Genomic DNA, 13,391 nt, shown 5'->3' with positions numbered 1-13,391 from the left:
AGAGTTGTACTCCTCCGCTACTGATGGCTCGATCGAGCGTAGACTCGATGGCATTCACAGATGTTGAGAAGTGACGCAGTGCCACTATGAACCCTTTTTCTTTGGTCTTTACCATCTGATAATAGCTGATTATATATGTCAAAAGCAAACCCAGCTTCCAACAGGGGATGTAGCGTAGTGGCAGCGCGATCCCCTCCTATTGTACCAAGTACATTGGAACCAGGGATAGGTCGTAGGTTCGATCCCTACCTTCCTCGAATGCTTCTTTTTTTGCTCCAGTTTCCAACTTCAATTTCTCTATCTGTCATTCATGTCAGCCATCCAGCTCGCATCGTTCTCAAATCGAATGGGAATGCATGCAAGGGTTAGACAAAGATAATCAAGTTTCAAGAGTCGTCTTCGTCCTCGTACTCCATCTCGATCCCTTCCTCCTCGGCACGCTTCATCGTGTCTGACATGAGCTTGTTCCGAGTCTCGATTGCGCTTTCCAAGATGACGATCTGACCTGTTCATTGGAAACCAGACAAGGGTTAAATCCCTTTACTATGTTGGCTCGCGGATGTGCGAGAGCAGCGGAGCTCACCTTGTCGATACACCTCGATCATCTGTCGCACGTCTTCGCGAGCGCCGTCAAGAGGTTGAGCAGCGTCGATGCCTTTCAACGCAGCAAGTTTACTCTCGAGCATCCCTTCGAGTGTATCGAGCATGTCGAGTTCCGTCTCCCATCCCAAGAATTCGACAAACTCGGTCCAGTGTGCGCCTTCCGCTGTCTTGACCGCCTCGAGCAGGTCCTGGATCAGTTCAGGCGGGGACAACAACAGCCGCATTTGAGCTTGCAGTTCGTCGGGCAATCGTCCGTTGCGACCGACAAAGTGTCGCATGCCTTCGAGTTTGAGTAGATGGATCAAGTCGAACAACTCGAGCGAACAGTTGGGTGGCAACGAGAGTTTGAGCGCGACACAGTCGGCCGGGTTCGGGTCGGACAAGACGAAGCCGTACCCGAGCAAGAGTTCCTCGTTCGATTTCGCTCCGTATGTGTTGAACACTTGCGTGTCTAGTCCAAGGTCGAGCAGTACAGATCAGAGGTGCGTAGGATACACAGGGGGTCGGAGAGAAGCGATTATCGGCTCACCGACTGGTACCGGTTCATCAACAACAATGCTCAACATGCCTTTGCCATCCTTGCCCTGCTTGTTCGTCGCACTAGTCGTGACATGAACGTCGGAGGACCAAGTGAGCTTCGCGGTGGGCTTGTGATTTAGCATGTCGATTCCTGGGAAGAGGACTGGAGTCGATCCAGACTTGTCGCCGTCGAGGAGATGCGACGGGAATGCCCGAGAGCTACGAGAAGAGAACTTGGTCACTGTTGAAGCTGTGAGTCGTCTGTTCGAGTCGGGGAAGGGATGCTCACGAAATGATGGTACAGGCCCACAGCCAGTCTTGCCAAGTCAAGAGGTCTCGCACCTCTTGCAGCGGGATCCATGTTTTCACTTCGTCAAACTCTTCCTTCCATGCACGTTCTCGGTCGAGGGTCGCTCCGTGCAAGTTGCTCCCTCGCAGCAAGTCCCGTTCGGCGGGGCTGAAGTAGAGGGTCGTGCGCATGTCGTCGTGCGATGGCAGCTTCGAGACATAAGGCTCGTGTTGCAAGTCGAGTTTGGCCACAGCTGCGAGTGCTTCGACGGGCAAGAGGTGCAAGACGAGGTACAAACACAGCAGTTCATGGTGCGCTTGACGGTTCTTGCGTGCCGAGTTCGGAAGGGTCGGTTCGGTCGAGGATGCCGCTACCGTCTCTGGAGGGCAGAACAGAGAAGTAGGGAGTGCTCGACGGGCGAGACTCGGAGTTATGCACAGCGAGAAGGGGCACGATACGACCGAAGTAGATGGCTCTAGAGGTTCGGAAGTGTAGATGGACGTGCCGAATTCATCTGTCGCCGCGATCCAGATATTAGCACGTCGTTACCAGTCTACTGCAAGGTCTCGACCGACCTTGTTTCGAGTAGAGTGCGGGATGGAAGCGTCCGCCGCTCGAAGCGAGGAACAATCCCAGCCGAGAGTCACACGCTTTTGACATGTTGTTCTGGACCGTCAAAGTGGTCCTGTACTGTGACTTTGCACCACGGTAGATAGCGGGTTGCAGAGGCGAGAGGGTCGAGGCGCAGGTTGAAGAACGAATGTCAACTTGTTTGCGGTTGCTTTCACCGCCTCAACCGCCTCTCTTCCTCAGATCGCTCGGAGCCTACTCGAACCTAGCTCACGGGCCGTAAGCGTCCTAGCTGAAACCTACACGCGGTTCCGACCAGCAGCGAACGCAATCGAACCGAGCCACTCGGAATCTTGGTTGCTACGCCTCGTACACACCCGCTCCCGACAGACAGCAGTTGGCAGACGACCATGGCGATGCGCAGACCCGTCATGCGGGGATCGGGTCGGGTCAAGGCTCCACGCAAGGCAAGTAGGGTTCCCGTATGCTCCACCTGACGGACGTTCGGATCCGATCTGACTCTCGTCTGCCCGTACTGTTCGCTGTGACACAGCAAGCAGAGCCGATGGACAACACGCTCGATCGGCTCAAGGACGCGATTAGCCAGATCCACAAGCACAACGCGTCGCAGCTCTCGTTCGAGGAACACTACCGCTACGCCTACAATCTCGTCCTCCACAAGAAGGGCCACCTCCTGTACAACGCTGTAGCCGAACTCATCGCCCAGCACCTCGAATCCGAAACCCGCTCCAAGATCGTCCCGGCCTTCCCGCATTCATCTGCGGTCGCGTCCAGTTCTGTAGCGGCAGCGGCAGCCGGTGCCGCATCGACCAGCGCAGCGAGCGCGATCGGAGGATCCAACGAGGACGTGTCGAGAGCGGCAGAGGGCCAACTCTTCCTCGACAGGATTCGAGACGTATGGGACGACCACACAGCCTGTATGAGCAAGCTCAAGGACGTCCTCAAGTACCTCGTGCGTCTTGTCAGCTTCTGTTAGACGTCCCGGGGAGTAAGCTGACCTTTGCTTCGCGATCGGCGCTCGAAAGGACAAGTTCTGGGCAGGATCAGCGACGGTACCCAAGATTCTGCAACTCGGAGACTCGCTCTTCTTTCACCATGTCGTCTTGCTCTCGACCAGCCCAGGTGCAGCTCCGCCAGTATCCACTTCGTCCTCGTCTCGAAATGTGCACCCTGGAGCGACTCCGAGCCGAAGGCCAACTGCCGATCCTTCAACCGTTGCGTACCACCTGATTGCCACCCTCCTCGCCCAGATCCGGATCGAGCGGACGGGAGAGGTCGTGTCAAGGTCGGCGATCCAGAGCGTTGTCGAGATCCTGTGCTCCCTAACGGACGAGGGTCCAGTGCCGCTCCCGGTCGTCGCTTCGACCGGAGTTGGAGCCGGCTCACCCGTGGTCGGAGGCAGCGCGAGTGCGCTGAATGCGAGGTCAAAGACGGTCATGGGCGAGGGCACGCCCGGAGCGAAAGAAAGCCCGTACCGAACGAGCTTTGAACAGGCGCTCTTGGGACAGACGGAAGAATTCTACAAGCGCGAGAGCGAAAGGCTATTGGTCGAATGTGACTGTCCTTCATTCCTACAGAAGGCAAGCTCAATCTGCTCCTTCTCGAGCATTTCCCGCGTCGCTGGACTAACTCTGAACTGCGCTGCAGATCAACCGGCGACTGTCAGAAGAGCAGACTCGCGCTCGATCTTATCTCTCGTCATCAACCGAACCCTTACTCATCGCTCTCCTCGACCGCGTCCTCATCTCTGCGCATCTGACTTCCATCATCAATCACCCTTCGGCCGGCCTCTCGACCCTCGTGCAAGACGAGCGCATTGACGATCTCCGACTCATGTACCAACTGTTTGGCCGAGTCGACTCGGGTCATCAAGAGCTCCTGAAGGGCCTTTCAGAATGGATCGTTCGTGTCGGACGAGGGATCAACGAAGAACCGTCGACAGCGCCGGAACCGAGTGACAAGGGCAAGGAAAAGGAGCATCAGCAAGAAGGCGAAGCAGGCCCTCCGAAGAAGAAAGGACCGACCGAAGCGCCGATGAATGCCAAGACCAAAGTCGCGATCGACTGGGTTGCGAGCGTCCTGAGTCTCAAAGACAAGTTTGATCGGCTCCTTGCTCAAGCGTTCTCGGACGACAAGGCTTTTGAAAAGACCATCAACGATGTACGTCGGAGCTTTCTCGTAGGAAGTACATCTTGGCTGACTTGTACATGGTCCTACGGCAGGCGTTCTCCGTCTTTGTCAACGAAAACCGCAAAGCACCAGAGTACATCTCGCTCTTCATCGATGAGAACCTCCGCAAAGGTCTCAAAGGAGTGAGCTGCGCTCTTTTCCCACTAGATTGTCTATATGACGCTGATCTAGAGAATTTTCGTCTCAGAAAACCGAATCCGAAGTCGACGACGTCCTGAACAAGTCAATCTCGCTCTTCCGATTCCTGGTTCAGAAAGACGCATTCGAGAAGTACTACAATGGACACCTCGCACGACGCCTTATTTCGCAACGCTCGGTCTCGGATGACGCTGAACGCAACATGCTCGCCAAGTTCAAGATTGAAGCTGGAGCCGCGTTCACCAAAAATGCCGAAGGCATGATGAAGGATGTCAAGATCTCGGAAGACACGCTGTCCGAGTTCAAGCGGTATCAAGACTCGACTGGCAAGGTGGGCGCAAAATGATTTACCACTATCAAACCATCCAGTCTGACTGTTTCTCTCCCCACACAGCGTGCGCCATTCGAGATGGCACCCATCATCTGTGGTTCGAACAATTGGCCGTGGGCCTCGAAAGATGCCGTTTGTACCCTGCCACGCGTCTTGCAAGATGGCATCGCCTCGTTCGAGGTATTCTACAACAAGAAGCACTCTGGCAGGAAGCTCACGTTCCGTCCTGACATGGGAACGGTGGACCTGAAAGCCAAGTTCAAGGCGAGGTCTCACGAGCTCAACGTCTCGACGCATTCGATGGTAGTGCTCGCGCTGTTTGAAGGCCTCGCCGAGGACGACAAGCTGTCTTATGTTGTGAGTACTCCCGATCCTCTTGCACCGTGCTCGATTCCTGACGAACCCGTCACTAGGATATTGCCAACTCGACCAACATGGTCGCGACCGAGCTGAAAAGGACACTGCAATCTCTCGCGTGTGCCAAGTACAAAGTGTTGTCCAAATTCCCGAAAGGTCGCGACATCAACGAGTCCGACACGTTCTCGTACAACAACGCATTCACTGCTCCGATCAACAAGATCAAGATCCAGACGGTAGTCAACAAGCTCGAAAGTGCCGAGGAGCGACAGGAAACGAATAGCAAGGTCGAAGAAGGCCGGAACACGCAATGCGACGTGAGCTCAAGCTGTCCTCTTTCAGAATGCCAGAAGGATGCTAATCGCAATCTTGTCCTATGTGCAGGCCTGCATCGTGCGCATCATGAAGGATCGAAAGACTCTCGCATATCAGACCTTGATCAACGAGACGATCCGACAGCTGTCTCATCGCTTCACCCCTTCTCTACCAATGGTGAAGCGCGCGATAGAGCGACTCATTGACAAGGAGTATCTAGAAAGGAACGCGAATGACCGCAAGCTCCTCAACTATCTTGTTAGTCTCTTGCTCTCCTCCTCGCGAGCAGATTCCGTTTACTCACTCTCACATATACACAGGCCTAGCGTGTTGTGTCCCTGCTGTGTTACCACCACTCGTACTGACGTGCAATGCGCCTTCCAAGCACGGACCACTTTCTTCCTCGGGCTCGCGCCTCTGCGCCTCTGCGCCTACACCCCGTCTCCGAGAAGGACCCCATGCGAGTAGTCACGGGCACGTTGCTCATAGGCCTCGTGATTGTGTCACCTTGCGCATCTGCGCCCTGTCTCGTGATGCGTGATGCTCAATCGCGCACGGTTCGAATGACAGACCTCGTCTCGGTCCCTCCGAAGTCGGCCAAGTTTTCGGCACCGACGAGAACGCTTGTCACCTCCCCCCAGTAGACCTCCTCCGGCGAAATGTCATCGCTGCGGCCCATAGTCGAATCCGGCAATGAGGGCTTCACCAAGGTTGCCCCGAGAGGACGTCCCAAGAAGCGCAGACATTCCGAGTCACCGATCGAAAGATGGAAGTACGACGGAAAGGCAGGATCGAGGTACGACTGCGCTTTCACACGTTTCATACAAGCCTGACACTCCCCAATTTTAGTATTGCGGTCGAAGGTCGTGCCGCCTCAGCTTCGCCAAGTCGTTCGCCATACGAATCGCTTGACAGCTTCCTGGACGGGACAGCCGATGACTCGAGGCAGACGAGACCTGCTCTATGGCGTTCCCCAAGCGATCCACCGTCCGCTGCAGAAGCTCTGAGCCGAATGCACTCGGATTTGCCCGTCTCTCGCTCACTGTGGTCGTCCGTCATCCTTCGAACGAGTCCTTTGACTTCACCTCTACTTGCTTGTACAACTTCATCCTACTTCAATGGCCGTCCGCCTCCTCCCGCCAAACGTAGAGTGGCATGGAGCAATCTTGCGAGCCTTCGGGTCCAATTCCGTTCTTCCGCCGAGACAGACGTGGTTGTGAACGCCTGGATCCTTGGATTGCATTCAATCGCTCGTGGAGAACAGCGGAGTTGGGACCCCCGAGAATCCATCAAGGACCGGCACTGGCCCGCGATCTCGACGACTGCCGGATCGCCAGCGCGTATCTCGGCGGTGTACAGGGACGGGTCCGATTATTGTTTCTCGCCCAAAGACCTCTCACAGGCAGAGGTGCGTGTTGACCGTTGCGCTCGAAGCACGGGCTCTTGAGCTTGACTTTACGGCTCGTTGACAGATCATGCGCGCGGTCCTGTCTCCCGCGTAGTAACATCACCTCTGTCGAGTGCACAGGTCCAGATTTGTGCTGAATGACAAGTACTGGTACTGTAACGAAGTTGCGAAATGATTATGGCGCAATGCACATTCGGATGCAGAAGTCGGCCGACTGGCTCAGACAGCTACGTGCGGTTGATTGTCGAGTCATCTTGCAGGCAGCTGATTCTACAGATTTGTTGTCCGAAGGCCGGAGGAGACTGAGCACAAACTGGGCACGCTTGAATGCGACAATTGCAACGCAACTGCAAGTGGAGGCGGCACGTGATCAATGATCACCTCCACTGATGACCCTCGAGGATGTCCGAAACGCGTTCGGGGGCAGAAGCGGAGGCTGTCCGCGAGCTGTGGGGACCTCCACGAATGCACCGGTCCGCACTCCGTAGCGTCCAGCAAAAAAGCGAGTCTGCGGGGTAGCAGGAAAAGCTGAAATAAGCCGCCAAGTTCTTCATTGATCAGCGAGCGTTCGCTGAAAAATCCGCCGCTTACTTGATTTACTCATCAGCTCCGGCACGCACCCCAGGACGTGGATTCCGGGCGTGCTCGTCCTTGCTTCACTCTCTATCCACTCCAACGGCATTCTCACAGGACAGGCGCAAATTCGACATGCCTCTCGATCTTCTCCGCGACTCTGTCTTTGGCAACCTCGTCAACTCCCTCAGTGGAGGCCGTTTCCTCCCGTATGACGACCAACGACCAGGATACGTGATACCTCAACGCTACCTGCTACCTGACTCTCCCTCGCCAAAGTCAATCTCTCTCCCGGCCAGCCGTGCACCTTCTCAGACTCCGACCGTCGTCGAATCCGTGATCTCCCCGCCCGAAACCCTCGTCAACGCTGGCGGCGTGTGCAAAGAGCTGAGCAAAGAGCTGAGCACTGAGGATAAGGAGGTCGACGTCGAAAAGCGCGGTTGCGACGACTCCGAGTTCATCATCGTCTCTTTCGACGAGAACGACCAGGATCGACCACTGTGAGCCCCTTTACCTTTTCCTGTCGCTGAAGCGGACACAGCACTCAGCATAACCTTCACGACGCAGGAATTGGAGCTCAAACAAACGACACTTTGTCGCATTTCTGATCGGCCTCTTGACATTTGCGGTATATGTGGCTTCAGCATGCTACACGCCCTCGATCCCAGGCATCATGCAAGAGCTTGGAGCGTCTCAAGTCCTTGCGACTGCGGGTCTCTCTTTGTTCGTATGCTTTTACGGCATTGCACCCAGTGAGTAGTCTTCAAGCTTCCAACTGCCGTGGCTCGACACTCATGAACCCCATCCTCTGCAGTGCTCCTGGCTCCAATGCAAGAAGTCGCCGCGATCGGACGCAACCCCGTCTACATCGCTGGACTTTTCCTCTTTGTCATCTGCCAGATCCCGCCGCTGTTCACCAACAGCGTGGCGGTGGTTCTTGTCTTTAGGGCCGCGGCCGGCTTCGTTGGGTCTCCGGCGCTGTCGACAGGAGGCGCGAGTATCGCCGACGTCATGGCCGGACCGTACTATTCTCTCGGACTCGTAAGTGTGATCGTCTCTAGCCAGGTGAGACTCTCTGACTGACATTCGAATTGTAGGCCGGATGGTCGATGGGCGCTGTCGCTGGGCCTACCATGGGTCCCGTCTTTGTGAGTCCTCATCTGAGAAGCCGTTTGCTGAATCGGCATAATGACATCCTTTTCCGAGTACAGGGAGGTTTCGCCGCGATGAAGAAAGGATGGCGATGGCCGTTCCTCGAGATGCTGTGGATCGCAGCAGCCGTCTTTATCGTCCTCTTCTTCCTCTTGCCGGAGACCTACGAGCCAACAGTGCTGCTGCGTCGCGCCCAACGACTCCGCAAGTTGACCGGCAACGACCGCATTAAAGCGCCCTCGGAGATTGGCAAACACGCCAGCGAGTCGGTCGGCTTCGTCATCTGGGAAAACATGTATCGCGCAGTGCGCCTGGCGCTCGAACCTTCGATCCTGGTCGCCAACTCGTACATCGCGCTCGTCTACGCTGTTTTCTATCTCTGGTACGTCTCGTTCACGTCTCTGAATCTGTGAAGCTCTATCTGAGGAAGATTCGGCGCGTCATACAGGTTCGAGGCATTCCCAATCGTTTTCAACGAGAAGAACCACTTCAACCTTGGCATTTCGGGGCTTCCTTACCTCGGCTTCGTCGTCTCGGGCGCTGTGACTCTCACCATCTACATCTACTACCAAGTCAAAGTTCTCAACCCCTACCTCGAGGCGCACCCGGAGACCGGGCCGGAGATCCGTCTGCGCATTGCCCTCGTCGCCGCCGTCTGCATCCCCATCTCGCTTTTCGGGTGAGCTTTTCTGGTCTTAAATTCTTTTAACACGCAATTTAATTTGTCCTTCTTCCTCCAGATTTGGATGGACTGCGCAGACCAACCAGCACTGGATGCTTCCGATCGTCTTTGCATCAATCTACCTGCCTGTAAGCACTTCAAACTTTACACCCACCAAGTGGGCTTAAATTGAACGCTACTTTGCTTTAGGGAATCTTCCTTGCTTTCCAGTCGATCATGATGTACGTCGCGCTCAGTTACCCGAAATACGCTGCTAGTGTTCTGTAAGTTTCCCGAAATTCCTCCTACGGACGTTTGCCCCAGATCTGACTTTCGTGTTGCTCATCAGTGCTGGCAACGATCTGTTCCGCTCCGTGTTCGCCAGCGCGTTCCCGTAAGCTTGTTGTCGCTGGATGTTCCTGGTCCAATAGCTGACCTTTCGCTTTGCAGGCTGTTTGGTGCCAAGTTCTTCACGGCTCTTGGGCTCGGCGGCGGCTCTTCCCTGCTAGCCGGCGTTTCCATCTTGATGATCCCCATCCTTTGGGTGCGTACCTTCGCAAATTCGCTCGTCGACCGTGAAAAGCTGATCTTGACCTCGCTCGCATTCAGGCCATCATGAGATACGGCGCCACCTTGCGCGCGCGATCCTCTTTCGCTGAGTGAGCGCTCAGAGGCTCGCTTCCCTTGAATTCGTTCGTTTTTTTTTATCGCAATCAGTTCTAGACGTTTCATCGATTCTCGACAGGCTGTTGCTTCCCACTCTTTGTTGTACTTCAACTGCAAAATCTGCTATCATAGAAACATTGTTTTTTTCGCTATGCATTTCCCTGTTTGGCCGAGACTCTCGCCCGGATCCGGCTACGCGGAAGTCCGCGCGCATTCATCGAACAAGTATAGGGTTTCAATTTGTATGGACCAGCTCTGATCGCAAGTCTGTTCACACCACACTGATCAAGCTGGCCGCCGAGACAGTCCTGATCTGCCACCGCCCACACTGGATCGGATCGCACGCCAGGCCCGCACACTCTCATCACCAACTTTCCCTCCTTCTGCCTCAGCCTACCGCGAACTCGATCACAAGCTGGAGCGGAGGCACGGGTCGCTCCTGGATCCACACGAGTCGGACGAGGAGGTCGGAGAAAGGAGGGCGAGCCAAGCTAGGTGGAGAGCCGGCGGAGCTGCGCGATGGGCCGAGTCGGATTCGAGACAGCGATGGCCGTCGAAGAGGTTGCTGCTCATTGGCACTGCCGTTGCAGTCCTGATATGCACGTTGCTCTGGAGCAGGACTCCAGGTACGTTTCATGAGGTTCTCGTCGAGGTGAGGCCTCGAACGGACTGCTGATCTCTCACGGCGCCGGCGGTAGACGCGTGGTACGGCTCAATCCGCTACGCGGCGATTCACCGAGCAGGGTCTCTACATTCGAGTAGACCGCTCGATATCAGTCGGGTAAGAAATCCTTTGCTTATCAGGTTGAAGTGCATGACAAACCGCTCGCCATCACAGGTAATCAACCATCCAGACCCTCAAGATTCTTACGTTGCTCAGCTCAAGCCAGACGTGCGGTATGTCACGACTTTGAGCTACGGCGGTCACGGTAAGCACAGTATCTTGTCGATTCTGCCCGCCTGATTCTGAAATCTGATCCCTGCCTTTGCGTAGCGAACCAATTCATCGGCATACAGAATCTGCTGTACCTTGCCAAAGTGCTGAATCGTGTTGCTGTCGTTCCGACGCTCACGGCGTTGCACTTTGAGGGCCTACCGCAGGATGTTTCCAAGTTCTACGACATCAAGCGCTTCTATCAGTCGACCGGGATTCCCCTCATCGAGTGGTCATCAGTCAAGTGGTGGAATTTTACCGCACCGCCACCCTTAGAGCCCCTGTCATGCTGGTCCGTACTGGAGCAAGTCACTGGAGGAGGACGTAACGTCAATGACGGTGGGTTAGCGATAAATCCGTTCGCCGGTGGGCCAATGTGCGCTGACGCGGTCTCGCTACCACGCAGGTTCAATGGCTGTACATAACATCGATGTCAAATACTATGCGCTCCCTCCGCTTGCGCGCGGCACTGAAGGCGACAAAATCTGGTTCAACGCGTTCCACCAATTCGACTCGAACCCGTGGGAGAAACAACGCTGGCTGGACAAGGTCCGCGAAGATCTTCTTCCGCGAGATCCTACCTCCGTGGATGGATCGGAAGTCCAATTGAAGGACGGGTTCGATCCGCTCCATACCGAGTCGCCCTCTGAACAGCTGCTCTGCTTCGATACTACGTTCTTTGTCGGCTCGCGCATTCCTCCACCGGCTCTACCTCCGCTCGTTCCAACGGATCCGCTCAGATCATACGAAGGGCTCGGCTGGATCGGTGCCGGACAGTATCTGCGTTGGTCGGAGCACATGGACAAAATCGCCGATCACTATCTCGCCGAACTGTTCGAGGTGTCGAGCATCAAGGGTGTGCCACCATTTATTACCTGTCACATTCGTCGAGGCGACTTTGCCGATGTCAGGGGATTGACTTCGCTCGACAAGTATACGGACGCCGTTCAGCGGGTGAGGGACACCCTGAACTGGAGGATGGACAATCCGAACGGATGGGACGGCGCGGGCAAGGGCAACGAGCGATACTTTCGTGGGTGGCGAGGAGAAGACTACCATGTGGTTGTCGCAACGGACGAAGCGCCATCGAGCGATTTCGTGCGAACTCTGCGGGACGATCTGGGGTGGAAGGTGATCAATCACGATATCATGATGACGGAGGCAAAGCTAGGGTCATGGTACCCGATGCTGATCGACTCTGTCATTCTATCGCGAGGAGGTGGTTTTGTTGGCACGGAATGGTCAACGTTCTCTTATCTCGCAGGCTTGCGAGTAAAATAGTGAGCATCAGTCCGTTTTTCGTGCCTTTATCGTGAGTCTCGAAACTGAACATTATTGGCGGTCGGTGTTAGCTGGAATGGAGGTGTCGAGGAGTGGACGCCGTCTCTGTGATGATCGAATTGCAAATTACGCGTTCCGCCGAAGTTTGCGCTCGGGCACGCAGCTGACTTTCCGCATCCTTCTGGCAGGGACACAGAATGCGAATAGAATTGTAGAGCTTGAACATCATAGACAGCTTGTAACATCGTCGTGCAGGCGCGTCGGTGTCTGCTGCAAGAAATCTCACATGCAACGCGAGTGTCCGCCGAACTGGTACCGCGCGCGCACAGGTCCCACGTATGTACGTACGCTGACAAAGCACATCTCCACAACTCTCGGGCCGCAGGTCGGAAGCGACGGGACGACTCGGTCGGTCTCAACCGTGCGCGCGCGCTCGCCGCTCGGCCTCTCTCCCCTTCAACTTTTGCAGATCTGCGCAGTTAACGGGGCGCATTTGTCCCGAGTGACGAGTTTGGGTTCGTGTCCCGGCTGGCCTTCTGGCACTGTGGGCCAATGATAGCTATCGTGTACAATTCCACCTTTGTTGAAATTCGTTGCCGATGCGTCTGCAAGGCGTCCGCGCACACGCTTCTACGAATGTATGCGCCCATGCTCAAGAGAATCTCGCAGCCGCGGCACGACCGCTATTGGAGCATTGGGCCAAAGCCGCCCATGGTCTGCCCAAAGGGTGAAGAGCACCTTGGGTTGTGCCTCGCGTGAAGAGCTGTCAGTTGTCACCGTGTCATGCTTGCCGAGAAAAGGTTGGAAGATTTTCAGGAACACATTGTCGCACGTGGTTGAACGGCCTCCACCTCTCACGGCCATCGACCTGAAATTGCGTTTGCTCGCCCCTGCTCTCTCTCGCCCTCCCCTACCTCCTGGTCCCTAAAAGACCACCGTTACTGTCATCCTCAGGCGAACCTCGCCCCGCCGGAGTTCAGACACTACTTCAAGCTCACCATTCACTCCGGACCGTGTGCGAGTCTTGACAACATGCAAGAGTCGAACCCTTACGCGGCGATGGAGATTCCCGCGATAGCTGAACCGTCGACAGAAGCTCAGCGACTTGCGGAGTTGCAGGCGCGGGAATGGCAGCTCTTGTCGTCTCATCTCTCGACCGAGGGGCTTATGGTCATGATCCGAGACAACGATCGGGCGGAGAGGGCCAAGCTGGGCCTGCTGAGGCGCGAGTCGGCCCAGTCCGTACACATCTTTGCAAACAGCTCGTAGGCAACTGCATCGTTCTCTTTGATCCGACGACCACAAAGCTGATCGTGCTCGCCCGCAATGCACAGACCACTCTAGCGTCGATAATCACAGCCGCACCGACCACTCTAGTCTCGA

At 55.6% G+C, this 13,391-nt stretch overlaps 3 protein-coding genes across 3 annotated transcripts; 2 read left to right on the top strand and 1 right to left on the bottom strand.

Moving 5' to 3' along the window:
- Nucleotides 1-386: 386 nt before the first annotated feature.
- Nucleotides 387-2,071, bottom strand: JCM15063_001766 (SET domain-containing protein; the record flags this gene model as incomplete). The annotated part of the gene is made up of 5 exons (XM_076678900.1): nucleotides 387-505; nucleotides 584-1,054; nucleotides 1,133-1,341; nucleotides 1,412-1,925; nucleotides 1,987-2,071. 5 exons carry the CDS (start codon nucleotides 2,069-2,071, stop codon nucleotides 387-389), a joined length of 1,398 nt encoding a protein of 465 aa, XP_076533897.1.
- A 320-nt stretch (nucleotides 2,072-2,391) lies between these two features.
- On the top strand, nucleotides 2,392-5,659 carry JCM15063_001765 (cullin family protein; the record flags this gene model as incomplete). The annotated part of the gene is made up of 10 exons (XM_076678899.1): nucleotides 2,392-2,448; nucleotides 2,535-2,954; nucleotides 3,028-3,582; nucleotides 3,650-4,162; nucleotides 4,225-4,314; nucleotides 4,380-4,661; nucleotides 4,725-5,018; nucleotides 5,075-5,335; nucleotides 5,403-5,591; nucleotides 5,654-5,659. 10 exons carry the CDS (start codon nucleotides 2,392-2,394, stop codon nucleotides 5,657-5,659), a joined length of 2,667 nt encoding a protein of 888 aa, XP_076533896.1.
- A 1,790-nt stretch (nucleotides 5,660-7,449) lies between these two features.
- JCM15063_001764 (uncharacterized protein) lies at nucleotides 7,450-12,119 on the top strand (the record flags this gene model as incomplete). The annotated part of the gene is made up of 17 exons (XM_076678898.1): nucleotides 7,450-7,814; nucleotides 7,882-8,066; nucleotides 8,129-8,355; nucleotides 8,412-8,462; nucleotides 8,526-8,848; nucleotides 8,915-9,145; nucleotides 9,207-9,276; nucleotides 9,338-9,411; nucleotides 9,477-9,521; nucleotides 9,578-9,671; nucleotides 9,737-9,786; nucleotides 10,412-10,419; nucleotides 10,492-10,574; nucleotides 10,632-10,722; nucleotides 10,788-11,066; nucleotides 11,134-12,007; nucleotides 12,080-12,119. 17 exons carry the CDS (start codon nucleotides 7,450-7,452, stop codon nucleotides 12,117-12,119), a joined length of 3,090 nt encoding a protein of 1,029 aa, XP_076533895.1.
- Between the last annotated feature and the right edge of the window lie 1,272 nt (nucleotides 12,120-13,391).

The sequence above is a fragment of the Sporobolomyces koalae genome (assembly GCF_050403365.1).
Source record: "Sporobolomyces koalae JCM15063 DNA, S_koalae_JCM15063T_v1_ctg18, whole genome shotgun sequence".
Lineage (NCBI taxonomy): Eukaryota > Fungi > Basidiomycota > Microbotryomycetes > Sporidiobolales > Sporidiobolaceae > Sporobolomyces > Sporobolomyces koalae.
This window is presented reverse-complemented; position numbering and strand designations above follow the sequence as displayed.